The sequence below is a fragment of the Hyperolius riggenbachi genome, chromosome 8 (genome assembly GCF_040937935.1).
Source record: "Hyperolius riggenbachi isolate aHypRig1 chromosome 8, aHypRig1.pri, whole genome shotgun sequence".
NCBI lineage: Eukaryota > Metazoa > Chordata > Amphibia > Anura > Hyperoliidae > Hyperolius > Hyperolius riggenbachi.
This window is the reverse complement of record NC_090653.1, coordinates 275,564,438-275,584,717: the sequence shown is the minus strand read 5'-3', so window position 1 is coordinate 275,584,717 and position 20,280 is coordinate 275,564,438. Positions and strand designations below refer to the sequence as shown.

Sequence of the window (20,280 nt, the reverse complement as noted above, 5' to 3'; positions counted from 1 at the left end):
GCAGTCATAAAACCCCTTAAGGACCAGAGCCTTTTTTTCCATTCGGACCACTGCAGCTTTCACGGTTTATTGCTCAGTCATACAACCTACCACCTAAATGAATTTTACCTCCTTTTCTTGTCACTAATACAGCTTTCTTTCGGTGCTATTTGATTGCTGCTGCGGGTTTTACTTTTTATTATATTCATCAAAAAAGACATGAATTTTGTCAAAAAATGACTTTTTTAACTTTCTGTGCTGACATTTTTCAAATAAAGTAAAATTTCCTATACATTTGAGCGCGAAAGTTATTCTGCTACATGTCTTTGATAAAAAAAAAAACATTCAGTGTATATTTATTGGATTGGGTAAAAGTTATAGCGTTTACAAACTATGGTGCCAAAAGTGAATTTTCCCATTTTCAAGCATCTCTGACTTTTCTGCGCACCTGTCAGGTTTCATGAGGGGCTAAAATTCCAGGATAGTACAAATCCCCCCCAAATGACCCCATTTTGGAAAGAAGACATCCCAAAGTATTCAGTGAGAGGCATGGTGAGTTCATAGAAGATTTTATTTTTTGTCACAAGTTAGCGGAAAATGACACTTTGTAACAAAAAAAAAAAAAAAAAAAAGTTTCCATTTCTTCTAACTTGCGACAAAAAAAAATGAAATCTGCCACGGACTCACTATGCTACTCTCTGAATACCTTGAAGTGTCTACTTTCCAAAATGGGGTCATTTGTGGGGTGTGTTCACTGTCCTGGCATTTTGGGGGGTGCCTAATTGTAAGCACCCCTGTAAAGCCTAAAGATGCTCATTGGACTTTGGGCCCCTTAGCGCAGTTAGGCTGCAAAAAAGTGCCACACATGTGGTATTGCCGTACTCAGGAGAAGTAGTATAATGTGTTTTGGGGTGTATTTTTACACATACCCATGCTGGGTGTGAGAAATATCTCCGTAAATGACAATTGTTTTATTTTTTTTACACACAATTGTCAATTTATAGAGATATTTCTCCCACTCAGCATGGGTATGTGGAAAAATACACCCCAAAACACATTATACTACTTCTCCTGAGTACGGCGATACCACATGTGTGGCACTTTTTTGCACCCTAACTGCGCTAAGGGGCCCAAAGTCCAATGAGTACCTTTAGGATTTCACAGGTCATTTTGAGAAATTTCGTTTCAAGACTGCTCCTCACGGTTTAGGGCCCCTAAAATGCCAGGACAGTATAGGAATCCCACAAATTACCCCATTTTAGAAAGAAGACACCCCAAGGTATTCCATTAGGAGGATGGTGAGTTCATAGAAGATTTTTTTTTTTTGTCACAAGTTAGCGGAAATTGATTTGAATTGTTTTTTTTTCACAAAGTGTCATTTTCTGCTAACTTGTGACAAAAATAAAATCTTCTATGAACTCACCATACTCCTAACGGAATACCTTGGGGTGTCTTCTTTCTAAAATGGGGTCATTTGTGGGGTTCCTATACTGCCCTGGCATTTTAGGGGCCCTAAACCGTGAGGAGTAGTCTTGAAACCAAATGTCGCAAAATGACCTGTGAAATCCTAAAGGTACTCATTGGACTTTGGGCCCCTTAGCGCACTTCGGGTGCAAAAAAGTGCCACACATGTGGTACCGCCGTACTCAGGAGAAGTAGTATAATGTGTTTTGGGGTGTATTTTTACACATACAGATGCTAGGTGGGAGAAATATCTCTGTAAATGACAATTATTTGATTTTTTTTACACACAATTGTCCATTTAATGAGAGATTTCTCCCACCCAGCATGGGTATGTATAAAAATACACCTCAAAACACATTATACTACTTCTTCTGAGTACGGCGATACCACATGTGTGACACTTTTTTGCAACCTAGGTGCGCTAAGGGGCCTAACGTCCTATTCACAGGTCATTTTGAGGCATTTGGATTCTAGACTACTCCTCACGGTTTAGGGCCCCTAAAATGCCAGGGCAGTATAGGAACCTCACAAGTGACCCCATTTTAGAAAGAAGACACCCCAAGGTATTCCGTTAGGGGTATGGTGAGTTCATAGAAGATTTTTTTTTTGTCACAAGTTAGCGGAAAATGACACTTTGTGAAAAAAAAAACAATACATATCAATTTCCGCTAACTTGTGACAAAAAATAAAATCTTCTATGAACTCACCATACTCCTAACGGAATACCTTGGGGTGTCTTCTTTCTAGAATGGGGTCATTTGTGGGGTTCCAATACTGCCCTGGCATTTTAGGGGCCCTAAACCGTGAGGAGTAGTCTTGAACCCAAATGTCTCAAAATGACCTGTGAAATCCTAAAGGTACTCATTGGACTTTGGGCCCCTTAGCACAGTTAGGCTGCAAAAAAGTGTCACACATGTGGTATCGCCGTACTCAGAAGAAGTAGTATAATGTGTTTTGTGGTGTATTTTTACATATAACCATGCTGGGTGGGAGAAATATCTCTGTAAATGACACATTTTTGATTTTTTTTTACACACAATTGTCCATTTACAGAGAGATTTCTCCCACCCAGCATGGGTATGTGTAAAAATACACCACAAAACACATTATACTACTTCTCCTGAGTATGGCAATACTACATGTGTGACACTTTTTTGCAGCCTAGGTGCGCTAAGGGGCCCAACGTCCTATTCACAGGTCATTTTGAGGCATTTGTTTTCTAGACTACTCCCTACGGTTTAGGGCCCCTAAAATGCCAGGGCAGTATAGGAACCCCACAAGTGACCCCATTTTAGAAAGACGACACCCCAAGGTATTCCGTTAGGGGTATGGTGAGTTCATAGAAGATTTTATTTTTTGTCACAAGTTAGTGAAAAATGACACTTTGTGAAAAAAACAATAAAAATCCAATTTCCGCTAACTTTTGACAAAAAATAAAATCTTCTATGAACTCATCATACACCTAACAGAATACCTTGGGGTGTCTTCTTTCTAAAATGGGGTCACTTGTGGGGTTCCTATACTGCCCTGGCATTTTACGGGCCCAAAACTGTGAGTAGTCTGGAAACCAAATTTCTCAAAATGACTGTTCAGGGGTATAAGCATCTGCAAATTTTGATGACAGGTGGTCTATGAGGGGGCAAATTTTGTGGAAACGGTCATAAGCAGGGTGGCCTCTTAGATGACAGGATGAATTGGGCCTGATCTGATGGATAGGAGTGCTAGGGGGGTGACAGGAGGTGATTGATGGGTGTCTCAGGGGGCGGTTAGAGGGGAAAATAGATGCAATCAATGCACTGGGGAGGTGATCGGAAGGGGGTCTGAGGGGGATCTGAGGGTTTGGCCGAGTGATCAGGGCCCACACGGGGCAAATTAGGGCCTGATCTGATGGGTAGGTGTGCTAGGGGGTGACAGGAGGTGATTTATGGGTGTCTCAAGGTGTGATTAGAGGGGGGAAATAGATGCAAGCAATGCACTAGCGAGGTGATCAGGGCTGGGGTCTGAGGGCGTTCTGAGGTGTGGGCGGGTGATTGGGTGCCCGCAAGGGGCAGATTAGGGTCTAATCTGATGGGTAACAGTGACAGGTGGTGATAGGGGGTGATTGATGGGTAATTAGTGGGTGTTTAGAGGAGAGAATAGATGTAAACACTGCGCTTGGGAGGTGATCTGATGTCGGATCTGCGGGCAATCTATTGGTGTGGGTGGGTGATCAGATTGCCCGCAAGGGGCAGGTTAGGGGCTGATTGATGGGTGGCAGTGACAGGGGGTGATTGATGGGTGGCAGTGACAGGGGGTGATTGACAGGTGATCAGTGGGTTATTACAGGGAAGAACGGATGTAAATAATGCACTGGCGAATCGATAAGGGGGGGTTTGAGGGCAATCTGAGCGTGTGGGCGGGCGATTGGGTGCCCGCAAGGGTCTAATCTGATGGGTAACAGTGACAGGTGGTGATAGGGGGTGATTGATGGGTGATTGATGGGTAATTAGTGGGTGTTTAGAGGAGAGAATAGATGTAAACGATGGATTTGGGAGGTGATCTGATGTCGGATCTGCGGGCGATCTATTGGTGTGGGTGGGTGATCAGATTGCCCGCAAGGGGCAGGTTAGGGGCTGATTGATGGGTGGCAGTGACAGGGGGTGATTGATGGGTGGCAGTGACAGGGGGTGATTGACAGGTGATCAGTGGGTTATTACAGGGAAGAACGGATGTAAATAATGCACTGGCGAATCGATAAGGGGGGGGGGTTGAGGGCAATCTGAGCGTGTGGGCGGGCGATTGGGTGCCCGCAAGGGTCTAATCTGATGGGTAACAGTGACAGGTGGTGATAGGGGGATGATTGATGGGTGATTGATGGGTAATTAGTGGGTGTTTAGAGGAGAGAATAGATGTAAACGATGGATTTGGGAGGTGATCTGATGTCGGATCTGCGGGCGATTTATTGGTGTGGGTGGGTGATCAGATTGCCCGCAAGGGGCAGGTTAGGGGCTGATTGATGGGTGGCAGTGACAGGGGGTGATTGATGGGTGGCAGTGACAGGGGGTGATTGACAGGTGATCAGTGGGTTATTACAGGGAAGAACGGATGTAAATAATGCACTGGCGAATCGATAAGGGGGGGGGGGGGGGGGGTTGAGGGCAATCTGAGCGTGTGGGCGGGCGATTGGGTGCCCGCAAGGGTCTAATCTGATGGGTAACAGTGACAGGTGGTGATAGGGGGTGATTGATGGGTGATTGATGGGTAATTAGTGGGTGTTTAGAGGAGAGAATAGATGTAAACGATGGATTTGGGAGGTGATCTGATGTCGGATCTGCGGGCGATCTATTGGTGTGGGTGGGTGATCAGATTGCCCGCAAGGGGCAGGTTAGGGGCTGATTGATGGGTGGCAGTGACAGGGGGTGATTGATGGGTGGCAGTGACAGGGGGTGATTGACAGGTGATCAGTGGGTTATTACAGGGAAGAACGGATGTAAATAATGCACTGGCGAATCGATAAGGGGGGGGGGGGGTTGAGGGCAATCTGAGCGTGTGGGCGGGCGATTGGGTGCCCGCAAGGGTCTAATCTGATGGGTAACAGTGACAGGTGGTGATAGGGGGTGATTGATGGGTGATTGATGGGTAATTAGTGGGTGTTTAGAGGAGAGAATAGATGTAAACGATGGATTTGGGAGGTGATCTGATGTCGGATCTGCGGGCGATCTATTGGTGTGGGTGGGTGATCAGATTGCCCGCAAGGGGCAGGTTAGGGGCTGATTGATGGGTGGCAGTGACAGGGGGTGATTGACGGGTGATTGACGGGTGATTGATGGGTGATTGACGGGTGATTGACAGGTGATCAGGGGGGATAGATGCATACAGTACACAGGGGGGGGGAGGGTCTGGGGGGGTCTGGGGAGAATCTGAGGGGTGGGGGGGTGATCAGGAGGGAGCAGGGGGCAGTTTAGGGACTAAAAAAAAAAATAGCGTTGACAGATAGTGACAGGGAGTGATTGATGGGTGATTAGGGGGGTGATTGTGTGCAAATGGTGGTCTGGGGGGTGGGCAGGGGGGGGTCTGAGGGGTACTGTGGGCGATCAGGGGGCAGGGGGGGCAGATCAGTGTGTTTGGGTGCAGACTAGGGTGGCTGCAGCCTGCCCTGGTGGTCCCTCGGACACTGGGACCACCAGGGCAGGAGGCAGCCTGTATAATACACTTTGTAAACATTACAAAGCGTATTATACACTTCCTATCCGGGGATCGTCGGGTTAACAACCCGCCGGCGCTTCCGATTGGCCGGCGGGTTGACGTCGCGGGTGGGCGGAGCCTATTGCCGGTGGATGCGCGCGCATCCCAGCGCGCGATCCCCGGCCAGAGAGTGCCCCAGGACCTGACGCCAATCTGCGTTACGTGGTCCTGGGGCTGCCACTTTGCCGCCGCCAATATGAAGTAGGCGGTCGGCAAGTGGTTAATATGTAGTTATCTGGCTTGCAGTCACTGCCATGTATCCCCTTTTCTTATTTCTTTCTGCTTCAAACACAATTAGGAATGACAGCTGAATGAATTCTGCGCCCCCTCTTACACTGCGCCCTGAGGCTGGAGCCTCTCCAGCCTATGCCTCGGCCCGGCCCTGAGTGTGTTCAGAGTGATGTGCAGTGTTAGTTTTATGCCACACATAGCGTTTTGCATTTTGGCCGAAAAGTTCCATTTTGGTCTCATCCGACCAGAGCACTTTCTTTCACATGGTTGCTGTGTCCCCCACATGGCTTGTGGCAAACTGCAAACGGGACTTCTTATGCTTTTCTGTTAACAATGCCTTTCTTCTTGTCACTTTTCCATAAGAGCCAACTTTGTGCAGTGCATGACTAATAGTTGTCCTATGGACAGATTTCCCCACCTGAGCTGTAGATCTCTGCAGCTCGTCCAGAGTCACCATGGGCCTCTTGACTGCATTTCTGATCAGCGCTCTCCTTGTTCGGCCTGTGAGTTTAGGTGGATGGCCTTGTCTTGGTAGGTTTACAGTTGTGCCATACTCCTTCCATTTCTGAATTATCGCTTGAACAGTGCTCTGTGGAATTGTCTAGGCTTTGGAAATCTTATTGTAGCCTAAGCCTGCTTTGGTTTGTTCTTTGGACTTCATGGTGTTGTTGCTCCTAAGATTCTCTTAGACAACCTCTGAGGCCGTCACAGAGCAGCTGTATTTGTACTGACATTAGATTACACATAAGTGCACTCTATTTGGTCATTAGCACTCATCAGGCAATGTCTATGGGCAACTGACTGCACTCAGACCAAAGGGGGCCGAATAATTACGCACATCCCACTTTGCAGTTATTGATTTGTAAAAAATGTTTGGAATCATGTATGATTTTTGTTTCACTTCTCACGTGTACACAACTTTGTATTGGTCTTTCATGTGAAGTTCCAATAAAATTGATTCATGTTTGTAGCAGTAATGTGACAAAATGTGGAAAACTTCAAGGGGGCAGAATACTTTTGCAAGCCACTGTATTCTGGGGACATCTATACACCTGGCTACTTATTCTGGGGACACCTAAAGACCTGGCTACCTATTCTAGGGACACCTATAGAGCTGGCTACTTATACTGGTGATACCTATAGACCTGGATACCTATACTGGGGGTACATTCTTTTGCGAGGAGTGCTGCCAGATTATCTGTATTTTTGGGGAACCGCTACTGCCAGATTATCTGTATGTTGGGAAAACCGCTGCTGCCAGATTACATCTATTTTGGGGAACCACTGCCATATTATCTGTATTTTGGAAGAACCTCTGCCAGATTACGTGTATTTTTTGTGAAATGCTGTCAGATTACATATATTTTGGGGGGAAACACCATGGCAGAGCTCAAACTTCCCCCGGCAGACCTTTTACAGCACTGCTAACGTCATGTATATTTGGCCCCACCCATGACCACACCCACATTCTGTTGCATGACCATGCCCATCTTTTGGCGCGCCGCACGTGGGGGGGGGGGGGGGGGGGTCAGGGTTGGGGTGAGTCCACTCACCTCTTTTCCCAGGACTAGACCCCTGAGATGGACTGACCCAAAACCTGTTGGTTCTGTCAGATTTCAACTGCCTACTTTTTCATGATAGTGGTCCTTTTACTATGATATAGTGAATTGGTTGTGTACTATGAATAATTACTAGAAGATTAGCAGCAAAGAAAATGTTCTCATATTTTTATTTTCAGGTATATAGTGTTTTTACTAACATTGCATCATTCTCTAATATGTGCACATTACACAACACTCAGCATTCAAAATGATTCTTTCAGAGCAGTCTGTGAACTAATGACCTCTCCTCTGCCAGAGAAAAATAAAACAGTTGAGATAATAAAAGTCAGATAACAGCCCTCTCTAGGACTTTGAAAGTCGTAGAGCTTAATAGCTTTTTTGCATAGAGATAACAACTGGAGTTTCTTAACTCTTCCTGTACTGGAAACAATTAGACTGATGTATCTGATCTTAATGTTTTATTTCTTAGCTGTACTACACATACAAATCATAATATCATAATTTTTTTTTCGCTTCAGTGTCTCTTTAAAGTGACTCCGAGCTCATCAAAAAAATAAGCTGTACTCACCTGGGGCTTTCTCCAGCCCAGTGCTGGTCGGGAGGTCCCACGCCGGCGTCCTGGCTCCTCTCCTTCTCCCCGCTCCGGAATGGCTGACAGGCCGCAGCCCGGGCGACACTCTCCCGCGTGTCAGGCTGCTCCTTCCGCATGTGACGCGGATTACGTCACACGCCGGCCGTCTCGCGTCATATGCGGAAGAGGAGCCAGGACGCCGGCGTGGGACCTCCCGACCAGCACTGGGCTGGAGAAAGCCCCTGGTGAGTACAACTTTTATTTTTTAGATGAGCTCGGAGTCCCTTTAAAGACCGCGTCACATCAATTGGCGTGAATGTGGCAGCAGCCCCAGGACTGCCTAACGCCAATTTGCGTGCAGTCCTGGGGACATGTTTTGCAGGAGATCATGTTCACCAATGCAGGGGTGTAACTAGAAGTCCCCGGGCCCCCCTGAAAGAATTTGAGCGGGGACCCCCTCCCCCTTGGGGCCCGCTCATGACCGTTTTGGGGAAGCAGGAGGGGTCGCAGCATGAGGGGAGAGCTTCGCATATCAGCGGGGAGGGGAAAGGTCCCCCCCTCCCTCACCTCGGGCTCTCCCCTCCTGCATCTGTCTAAGTGGCAGCAGCGGCGGAGGCAGCTATAATTACCTCCATTCACCACCGGAGGTCTCCAATCTGCAAGGGCTGCAGATCGGAGACCTCCGTGGTGAATGGAGGTAATTATAGCTGCCGCCGCCGCTGACACTTAGATAGATGCAGGAGGGGAGCGCAAAGGGGAGAGCCCAAGGTGAGGGGGGGCTGTCCCCCCTCCCCGCTGATGTGCAAAGCTCTCCCCTCATGCTGCGACCCCTCCTGCCCCCACAAAGCTGCTATGAGTAGGCCCCAGGGGGGGCCCCGGGCCCCCACGCGGGGCAGGGGCTGCTTCCCCTATTGTTATGCCAGTGTGCCAATGCGCGCATCCCTGCTTAAATGACGGAGCTCTGCTCCGTCATCAGCCTCCCAGCGGTGATCACTGCTTAGAGACTGTTAGATGGCGAAATCGCCATCTATTTACAAAGAGAGAAATCTGCTCTCATAGGCTGATGTCTATGAGAGCCGATCGCTGTGATTGGCTGGCGGGGGGAGGGAGGGGATTTAAAAAAATATAAAAAGGCAGTATAATTTATTAACAAAAACCCTATAAATACATTATAAAAAAACAGCCTGCAGCAGCAATCAGAGCTCAACAACAGAAAGCTGTGTTGGTGGTAAGAAAGGGGGGGGAGGGGGAGGAGTGGTTAAAGGACCACTATCGCAAAAAAACTAAGCAGCTAAAATCTGACAGAACCGACAGGTTTTGGACTGGTCCATCTCCTCATGGGGAATTCTCTGAATCTACTCAGCATTTCCTGAACAGCAGTTGCTAAGTCTAACTGCCAAAATAGTGTGCAATTGAGTAGGGAAGTTGGCTGGTATCTTACCGTTTTGGCAGTTGAACTGCCATTTAGGAAAGGCTTTTGAAAACAAAACCCTCAAAATCTCCCATGAGGAAATGGACTAGTGCAAAACCTGTTGGTTCTGTCAGATTTTAACTGCTTTCTTTTTTTGCTGGAGTGTTCCTTTAAGATGGCTACCCTGTCCTGTATGCCACCACACTGCATATATCATTACAGAAGCCTTGGTGGAGTAGTGAGTTGATGAGCCCCACAACTATTTTCCCACTGGTGCCTATCTATTGTGGGCACCCAGCTGGCTGTAAAACACTGCCTATGCCTTTGTAGATTCGGAAGGCGTACGTGTAGCCAGTGCTGCTTTCACATACCTTATAGAATATAACCCCATACCTTGCCTGCTTGGATGGGATATACTGCTTTAGGGCCCTTTTCCACTACAGCGTTTGCGATTGCTTAGTTTCACCTTTTTAAGTTGAATTACTGAAATAAATGGACTTTTGCAAGATATTCAATTTTTTTGAGTTTCACCTGTATCGTGGTTCTTACAAGTTAACTCATCTCAGACCAAAGCCTCTGGTCCCTTTAAGGACCAGAGGCTTTTTTTTCTTTTCTTCACTCTCTGTGATTGGCTCACAGTGATCAGGAGGTCAGCAGCCAATGAAAACGGCCACTGACTGATGTATGGGACTCCACTGTCTTTCCACGGTGGGTGTCTGTGCCGGTGTGAATGCGTTATTGTGTCCTATGCTGGGGAGCCGGCGACATTAACACTAGGCCGCATCATCGGGCTTAGGTGGCCACAAGCGGGCTGTAGTTTTAACTATCGGTGGTCTCTAACTGGTTAATAAATGTATTTCTCCCCCATACCTCTGCTATATAAATCAATAATAATAATACTAAAATATATGAATGTAAGTCATTTTATAATAACATTACTAAGACTCTTATCCAGGGCCGGATTTACCATAAGGCATTGTAGGCTCGTGCCTACAGGCGCCTGATGATTGAAAGGCGGCTCACTCCCATCCCCTAGTGCAGGGGTAGGGAACCTTGGCTCTCCAGCCGTTAAGGAACTACAAGTCCCACAAGGCATTGCAGGAGTCTGACAGGCACAGTCATGGATAATAAAGGCAAATGCATGCTGGGATTTGTAGTTTTATCACAGCCGGAGAGCCAAGGTTCCCTACCCCTGCCCTAGTGCCTCCCTCCTTCCCTATGCAGAGTCCCGAGCAGAGCATAAATTAGAGTTGCCCTGCTCTCTGCATTCCACTAACAAGATTTCCCTTCAGTTGGGGTAGAGTGACCAGATTTTTGTAGGCTCAACCTGGGACGGGGGGAATTGGGAGGGGGGGGGGGCGGCCGCGCCGAAAAATTTGGTGTCTGCAGCGCGCATGAAAAATGGGCGTGGTCATGACATTCTATGGGGGGAGCTAACAGAATGATGCAACAGCGAGGCATAAGAAAGCAGTGTTTACGCCGTGATGTGGTCAAACGTGGATTCACATCATAGGTGTGCAGAAACTGTGTGATGCTATTTAATAGTATGCCATAACCCCAAAGCAGCAAACACAGCCAACTATGACCATTAAATAATAAATGCAGCAACAGTTACCCCAGACACCACAAAATAAACGCAATGGGCAACATTTCAGCACAAAATAAACACATTGCGGGCAACATTTCAGCACAAAATAATCGCATTGCGGGCAACATGTCAGCATAAAATAAACGCAATGGGGGCAAACATGTCAGTACAAAATAAACGCAATGGGGGCAAACATGTCAGTACAAAATGAACGCACTGCGGGCAAACATGTCAGTACAAAATGAACGCACTGCGGGCAAACATGTCAGTACAAAATAAACGCACTGCGGGCAAACATGTCAGTACAAAATAAACGCACTGCGGGCAAACATGTCAGTACAAGATAAACGCACTGCGGGCAAACATGTCAGTACAAGATAAACGCACTGCGGGCAAACATGTCAGTACAAGATAAACGCACTGCGGGCAAACATGTCAGTACAAGATAAACGCACTGCGGGCAAACATGTCAGTACAAGATAAACGCACTGCGGGCAAACATGTCAGTACAAGATAAACGCACTGCGGGCAAACATGTCAGTACAAGATAAACGCACTGCGGGCAAACATGTCAGTACAAGATAAACGCACTGCGGGCAAACATGTAAGTACAAGATAAATGCACTGCGGGCAAACATGTCAGTACAAGATAAACGCACTGCGGGCAAACATGTCAGTACAAGATAAACGCACTGCGGGCAAACATGTCAGTACAAGATAAACGCACTGCGGGCAAACATGTCAGTACAAGATAAACGCACTGCGGGCAAACATGTCAGTACAAGATAAACGCACTGCGGACAAACATGTCAGTACAAGATAAACGCACTGCGGGCAAACATGTCAGTACAAGATAAACGCACTGCGGACAAACATGTCAGTACAAGATAAACGCACTGCGGGCAAACATGTCAGTACAAGATAAACGCACTGCGGGCAAACATGTCAGTACAAGATAAACGCACTGCGGGCAAACATGTCAGTACAAAATACACGCAATGCGGCCAAACATGTCAGTACAAGATAAACGCACTGCGGGCAAACATGTCAGTACAAAATACACGCAATGCGGCCAAACATGTCAGTACAAGATAAATGCACTGCGGGCAAACATGTCAGTACAAAATGAACACAATGTCGGCAAACACTTCACCTGCAAGAAAAAGCATTTACTCACCTGGCAGAAGACGTCCCCTCACGCAGCCGGCCTCTGGTGCCTCAGGTGCAGCTCCCCCTGGCCTGGACGATCTTTAATCTCCCGCTCAGCCTCTCACAGGCAGAGTAGGGCTACGGCAAGATGGTGTCCGGAGGCGGTGCCCTGTACTGGAGACAAATAGTCTCCAATACAGGGCTCCGCCTCCGGACGCCATCTTCCCGTAGCCCTGCTCTGCCTGTGCCTGCCGGAGGAGAACAATGCAGGCTGGAGCGGGGCTGCGGGGAATGAACTAGCGCAGCGTCTAGTAGAGGCTGCGGCTAGTTCATTGTACGGTGGCCAGAGTCCCGAGGCCGGGACGTCCCGCTGCTAAAAGCGGGACGTTTCCCGGGACCTCATGCAGCCTGGGACAGCGCCCCCCAAAGGCGGGACGCGTCCCGGGTAAAGCGGGACGTATGGTCACCGTAGTTGGGGGCACCTCTAGCTTCTTAATACTAGCACTGCCTCTGGCTACCTGATACTAACCTGCTGGGCGGTCTGGACGAGCTCAGCTCGTCCAGTACCGCCGGAGCCTGCCGCTCAGGCCCTGCTGGGCCGATTTGGCTCAAATAAAGTGCAGCACACGCAGCCGGCACTTTGCCAGCCGCGTGTGCTGCCTGATCGCCGCCGCTCTGCGGCGATCCGCCGCGAGCAGCGGCGAAAGAGGGTCCCCCCAGCCGCCTGAGCCCAGCGTAGCCGGAACAAAAAGTTCCGGCCAGCGCTAAGGGCTGGATCGGAGGCGGCTGACGTCAGGACGTCGGCTGACGTCGATGACGTCACTCCGCTCGTCGCTATGGCGACGATATAAGCAAAACAAGGAAGGCCGCTTATTGCGGCCTTCCTTGTTTATTCTGGGCGCCGGAGGCGATCGGAAGAACGCCTCCGGAGCGCCCTCTAGTGGGCTTTCATGCAGCCAACTTTCAGTTGGCTGCATGAAATAGTTTTTTTTTTATTCAAAAAAAACCCTCCCGCAGCCTGCCTGGCGATCTTAATAGAACGCCAGGCAGGTTAAGGGGCACCTGCAGCTACCTACGCTGGGCAAGGGAAGTAAGGGAGAAGTGACATCTGGGACAGCCAGCACACTTGCAGTGCGGCTCGGCGGGGGTTTGAAGGTTCATGGAGGGTGAAGATGTCAGGACATCTGTTCCTATAGGCTCCTGTGATGTAAAGTCGGGCCTGCTCTTATCATAGAAGATGAACATGAACAGACGATAGACATTACATACCCTGGACGCATTATAGTGTGTCCAACAGACGATTTCTTTTCATAAAACAATTTTGTTTGTTTGCAGCATACTTCAAAAGCCTGTGAGCATGGCATCCTCCGCCCTTTCTTTATTTCAGCCTGTCCTTTGTTACACTGCCAGTGCTTTCCATAGTGCTCAGAGCCATTTAGGCAGCATTGCTTCACGCTGTCAACCCGGTAATTTCTGGCTGTAAAAAAACAACAAATGCCATTACTACGCCTTCAAATAACAATAACTAGATAAAAGTGGACCTGAACTCTTGCACAGGACAGAAGGAAAACATAGATCAATGCACCCTGTATGTATTTAGAGTGTTTAGCCTGTTTAATTCCCCCTCATTTGTGTCTAATCACAAGTTGTTACTTGATCCCTCCCCTGTGTCACATGACTGCCATGGCAGAGATGGCAGATAAGCTCATTTGAAAGCCCAGGGTGTTAATGAATCAGGAAGTAGAAGCACTGCAGGTTTATTTTAGGATTTGTATCAGGTGTAACAAAGAAATGTTTTTGTTTAAAAGGTTATTATGCTGTTGCATATCTTTTAGAGCAGAGAAGACTTCTGAATCCGCTTTAAAGAGGAACTGTAACCAAGGAATAAACTTTATCCCAGTCAGTAGCTGATACCCCCTTTCCCATGCAAAATCTTTACCTTTCTCCGAATAAATCATCAGTGGGCTCTGTATGGCTGATATTGTGGTGAAACCCCTCCCACAGTGTGATGTCAGCACCTAGGTACTGACATCACACTGTGGGAGCCCTGTTGCATTGTGGGAAATAACAGCTTTTTCCAACTGTCAAAAAAGCAAGCAGCATCTCCTTCCACAGATATCACCTGCCAGCAGTAAAGATGTCACCATGTGATAAATGTCAGAATGTAAATCAGGGAGAGGAAAGATTTTACAATGGGAAAACACTGACTAAATCATTTATACATAATCATTGTAAAAATTATGCTGTTTTTTTCATTACGTTATTTTCACTGCAGTTCCTCTTTAAAGAGACTCTTAAGCCTCTTTAAAAATCAGTTTTTACCTTTTATTAAGTTTAAGTGTCATTGCCAGACCTAAAACGCTGCTATTCCGCGGCCGAACGAGGGTTTTATCACCCTCAAATCCTAGGGCAAAAATCCACAACTTTCAAAATTGTGGATTTTGCTTCCCAGGGAGGCAGAGCTTTGTGCAGTAGCTCTGCCTCTCCTCGCATCAATCCACCGCAGATCTCCACCTCTCTCCCCCCGCCCCTCTCAGTGAAAGAAGACTGAGAGGGCGCGGAGAGGCGGCGATCAGCGGGGATTGATGCGAGGAGAGGCAGAGCTACTGCACAAAGCTCTGCCTCTACCAGGAAATGCTGCCTGTTTTTTTCCCTGGGGATTCGGGGGTGATAAAACCCTCGTTCGGCCGCGGGAATGCAGCGTTTTAAGTCTGGCAATGATCCTTATACAAAATAAGAGGTGAAAACGTATTTTTAAAATGGCTTCAGACTCTCTATAAGACTTGGCATGCCCGGGTATGCATTTGGTGGTTGTTGTTTTCTAACCTTGACACACAGTCACTCAATGACTAAGTTTGTGAGCTTTGGGGTTCCTGAAATCAATAATGTGAGAATGAAAGCGGTTTAAATTTTCCCATTTGAAATCAAACAAATCTAATTGGCTGTGTGTGGCTCCACCCCCTTTTCTGAATTTGAACCCCAGTCACCCAATGATGGAGTGTAGCAGGTTTGAGGCCTCTGCCATTAACCGTGTAAGAATGGCAACAATATAAATATTCCCCTTGAAAATCAATAGGTGAATTTTGATTGGATGTTGTAGGCTCCACCCACTTTCCTGAATATTAATCCCAGTAACCCAGTGACCAACTGATCCAAGTTTGAGAACCATGACATTAACCACTTCCGGACCAGAGCAATTGTCACCGCTCATTTGCTTCTTATTAACTTGCATAGACAAATACTGTATCTACGCCCCTGGAGCATTAATTAACAGTATATGCAATTCACATTTTCCCATTTAAAATGAATGGATGAAATCTGATTGGCTGTTTTATGCTCTACTCCACAGAATTTTTCACCACTGTCACTAAATGACCAACTATGCCAAGTTTGGGGACTCTGACTTTATTACCGTGAGAATGGCAGCCTTTTACATTTTTCTATTGACATGAATGGGTGAAATCTGATTGACTGTTGTGGTTCCACCCAGGTGTGCACGAGTGACATAAGACCCCCAGAACATATCATTCCAGGTAGTAAGGGATCTGTATACAAAGTTTTGTTAAAAACGGTCAAGTCGTTTTGGCGTGATGGTGGCAGATACGCACACACATGCTGATTTTATAATATACTAGTAGACCCAAGCCCGTTTAAAAACAGGCTCTAGGGTCTGTTTCTCACCGCCACCCGCCGAATGTTACTGCGCACGCGCGCGCACCTGCCGCACACGTGCGCGTGGGCCCGCATACACGCCCGCCCGGTTCCCTGGCCCCATCCTCCTGTCTCCGTGAGGCTGAGTCCGTGCTGCGCACATGCGCAGTAGCAAAAAGCACGGACCCAGCTACACAGAGACAGCACACGCAGGGAAACAGGTTTTATTATAGAGGATATTAAATATATAAATTGGCTTCCTGAAACATAAAGGTAAATGTAAATTTACAGAGGACTTACTGGATCTTCCATTCTCCCGCTCTCTACTCGACACCCTATGTTCACACTGAGCCCTGCGCCCACTGTCAGAGTCCAATTTAGCATACACAAATGCAGTGCATAGAGTCTTCCCTTAGGATGGGTTTACAATCAATCAGTTGCTGTCAGCTATAACACAATGGCCAGGGCCAGTTCTCTCATGAAGGTGAAACATTTGCATCAGGTGCAGAGATTTCAGGGGCAGCATGTTTGACCTGTGTGTACCTTCCTTCCTTTTTTTGGTAGTGGGGCAGTGAGCTAGTGCTGAAGGAACCTAAACTGAGGTTAAATATACAGTATTTAACTTTAAGTCCCCCCTGTATTCCATGCCATCCCTCATTATCCTCTGGGTCACCTTCATTCACCCAGTGGTGGCTCTGTTACGTGTTTGACTCGAACGCAAGTTTACGTCCCAATCCATGTGCTTGTCAATCACAATACTGCATTCTGCCCATGCGTAGTTCTCAAAAGAATGAACCACACATGTGCAGGACACTCCTGGCGATAAGCGTGCATGTTGATGGGGCCGCACAGTCACTGTGACTTGGGTTCAGGTCACACATGTAACAGAGCAGCCAGCAGTAAGACGAGGGGACACGGAGGGACTGCACAAAATATGGGGGCTGGAAGAAGCCCCAGGTAAGTAAAGACTGCACATTTATCCTCAGTTAAGGTTTGCTTTAATTTAAAGCGGAACTGAAAGGTCCTAAAAAAATAAGTTTCACCTACCTGGGGCTTCTGCCAGCCCCCTGCAGGTGCCCTGTGCCCTCGGCGTGAAGAACTGACTCTTTGTCCCCTCCCCGCCGCGGCTCACTTTTCTTCTCGTAGTGGAAACCGACTTTTAGTTTCAAAAGTTTTAATGAATAACAGAGGGATATAAATCAACATTTGTATGCCCGGTTAGGGGCAGTAAGCATGACAATTATAAAATAATGCTATACATAGCAAAACGTTGTTTATAGTAATGTAGAGAGGGAAAGGGAGAGGTGGGGGGGGGGGGGGGGGGAGGGAAGGGAAGGGGAAGGAAAACAAATGCTTGAGATACATCAGTATAACAGTCACTATGTGCAATAATTATTACAATTACGGAAGAGATATTAAGGCAATGAAAAACTAAAAGTCCCAACTGAGTTGATGGAGTAAGTTACACTGATAGGACCAAGGGGCGAATTCCTGGGTTGTCTACGATTGATAGCCAGGGTTGCCATGTTCTAGTAAAAGATTCCACCGTGTCATTTACTATGGCCAACAGTCTTTCTGATATCATAATATCATTAATTATTTTTTTGGGCTGCTGCCATTACCGTGCAATATGGAGTCTGGCTGCCTTGGCGATATGTTGCTGTAGTGTGTGGGGAGGGAATTTCCAACCTTTGGGTTTGTCCCCCAGTAGTAGTGACATTGGGTCTGGTATGTGAGTGATTTCTAGAGCCCTTCCAATTAGGGCTGCTATTTCAGACCAGAAGCGTTTGACCACTGGGCAGAACCACCAGATGTGGGCAACTGACCCTATGTTTCCACAGTTGCGGAAGCAGAGGTTTGAAGCTGCGGGTGAGTATTTATGGAGACTTTCCAGTGTTATGTAAGTTCTGTGAAGAACTCTCAGGTTTACCTCAATGTGCGAAAAATAGCTGCTTCCCTTTGTAAGGGTGAGGCAGCACTTGGACCATTGTTGAGGGGGAATTTCTAAATGGAAATCTTGCTCCCAGGCCTCCATAGTTTTTAGCTTAGTGAGGGTGGAGGGTTGCGATATAAGTGAGTACAAATAAGAGATCAGGCCTCCCTCTAGTGGGCATCTATGACACCAGGATTCAAAGGTGGTTTTGGAAGGGGTTATAGGAGTTTTAGGTGGAATGGATTTAATGAAGTGGTGTAGTTGGAGAGCTTGAAAAAATTCTGATGGAGGAAAAGCAGTGTGAGATCGGAACTGTTCCCATGAGGGTAATTTTTCATTTAGAATCAGAATCAGAATCAGAATCGCATTTATTTCGCCAAGCACGACTGGGTCGTGCCCGGAATTGGGCTTGGCACATGAATACAGGGTATATGCATAGAAACATAAGAGACAAACAGAGCATAGAACATAGTAGACAACACTTCATCTCAAGTACATACATAATACTTTTCCAAATACATCTGCCATGTGGTTTGCAGGCAGGAAGACAACATGGGGGGGCCTACGGGGGCAGAGCATGTGCAGAGTTTATAGAGTTTAGTGAAATTACAGCTGAGGGGAAGAAGCTGTTTTTGTGTCTCGTGGTCTTTGTGGAGATGGACCGGTACCTCCGACCCAAGGGGAGCTGATTGAAAAACTGGTGGCCAGGGTGGGAGGGATCCTTGGCGATCTTCAGAGCTCTGGAGCGTAGTCTGGCATTATAGAGGGAGTCTAGGGCAGGGAGTGTGTCCCCAATGATCCTTTCCGCTGACCTGATGACCCTCTGTAGTTTGCATCTGTCGTCTTCAGTGGAGCCAGCATACCAGACAGTGATGGAAGAACAGAGGATGGATTCGATGGTTGCGGTATAGAAGTTCGCCAGGAGTTTCCGTGACATGCCGAACTTCTTCAGTTGGCGGAGGAAGTAAAGCCTCTGCTGAGCTTTCCTCTAGGTGGAGACAGTGTTTGCCTTCCACTTCAGGGTGTTGGAGATGGTGGTGCCGAGGAGGCGGACACAGGGCACTTTCTCCACCTCCGTTCCACCAATGTGCAGTGGAGGTGGGGTGGAGGCATCTTTCCTAAAGTCAATGATAATCTCCACCGTTTTTGCATTGTTGAGGACCAGCTTGTTCTCCTTGCACCAGTGGCAAATCCTGTCCACCTGGAGACGGTATGCCTGCTCGTCGTTGTTGGAGATCAGGCCGACTATGGTGGTGTCGTCTGCAAATTTAATTACCTTGACAGAGCTTGCCGAGGATCTGCAATTGTTTGTGTAAAGGAAGAACAGGAATGGTGACAAGACACAGCCTTGTGGGGCCCCTGTGTTTGTGGTCTTTGGTTGCGAGAAGATTGCGCCCAGCTTTACCACTTGGGATCTGTTTGTAAGGAAGTCATTGATCCACAGTTGGAGTGTGGGGTGGACCCCGAGCTCAGCCAGGTTCTCCTGTAGTATCAGGGGGCTAATGGTGTTAAATGCCGAGCTGAAGTCGAGGAGGAGAACCCTGGCATATGATTTTGGTTTGTCAAGGTGATTGTTGACAAGCTCCAGACAGATGTTAATGGCGTCGTCGGTTGACCTATTTGCCCTGTAAGCAAATTGGTACGGGTCTAGCTGGGTTTCTGTTTTGTGTTTCAGGAGGGGCAGGACTGCCTTTTCGAAAGTTTTCATTATGACCGATGTGGGCGACAGGCCTGAAATTATTGAGGTCGGACGCGCCCTGTTTTTTGGGAACAGGGATGATGGTGGACCTCTTGAAGCATGCCGGTACTATGCCACACTGAAGGGACTTGTTGAAGATGGAGGAAAGGATAGGAGCGAGCTGCTGAGCGCATGCTTTCAGGCAGGCTGGTGACACTCCATCAGGTCCTGAGGCTTTCCTGGCCTTTAGCCTGGACAGGTGGCACGCCACGTCCGATTCATTTACGGTCGGGGGAGGCAGGTTTTGGCATGGTGGTACTGCGGTATTGGGTGAAGTGTGGGTAGCCTGCAGTCCCGGGAGCCTCGCAGGAGTCTCATTCTCCTCGAACCTGCAGTAGAAGTCACTGAGTTTTTCCGCCAGCTCAGTGCTGGGAGGTGCGCTTTGGGGGGGGGGGGGGCTTGTAGTTTGTGGCAGCTTTAAGTCCTCGCCAAACAGCTTGGGAGTTGTTTGAGGAGAGGTCCTCCTTCAGCTTGTCTGCGTATCCCTTTTTTGCGCTTCTCAGTTCCCTGTCGAGCAGGTTTCTTGCCTTCCTGTATTCCTCCTGGTTCCCGAACTTGTACGCGGCTTCCTTGCTTCTGCGCAGTTGCCGAAGTTTCTTGGAGAACCATGGCTTGTCGTTTGGATAGAGTTTGTGGGTTTTTGTTGGTATGCAGGAGTCCTCACAGAACCTGATGTACGAGCTCACGTTGTCCGCCCACTCATCCAGGTTTGGTGCTTCCAGGGCCTTCCAGTCCGTGCAGTCGAAGCAGGCCTGAAGTTGATGCTTGGCCTCGCTTGA

At 47.8% G+C, this 20,280-nt stretch overlaps 2 protein-coding genes across 4 annotated transcripts in view; one reads left to right on the top strand and one right to left on the bottom strand.

The window, feature by feature from the left end:
• LOC137527897 (carcinoembryonic antigen-related cell adhesion molecule 3-like) overlaps positions 1-20,280 on the top strand; it is a 239,944-nt gene that overhangs the window by 41,331 nt on the left and 178,333 nt on the right. The window lies entirely within an intron of this gene.
• LOC137527896 (uncharacterized) overlaps positions 1-20,280 on the bottom strand; it is a 66,604-nt gene that overhangs the window by 22,414 nt on the left and 23,910 nt on the right. Inside the window, exon 5 of the mRNA XM_068248944.1 lies at positions 13,449-13,656. Within this exon, the coding sequence (XP_068105045.1) occupies positions 13,449-13,656 (208 nt within the window). The remainder of the gene's footprint in view (positions 1-13,448; positions 13,657-20,280) is intronic.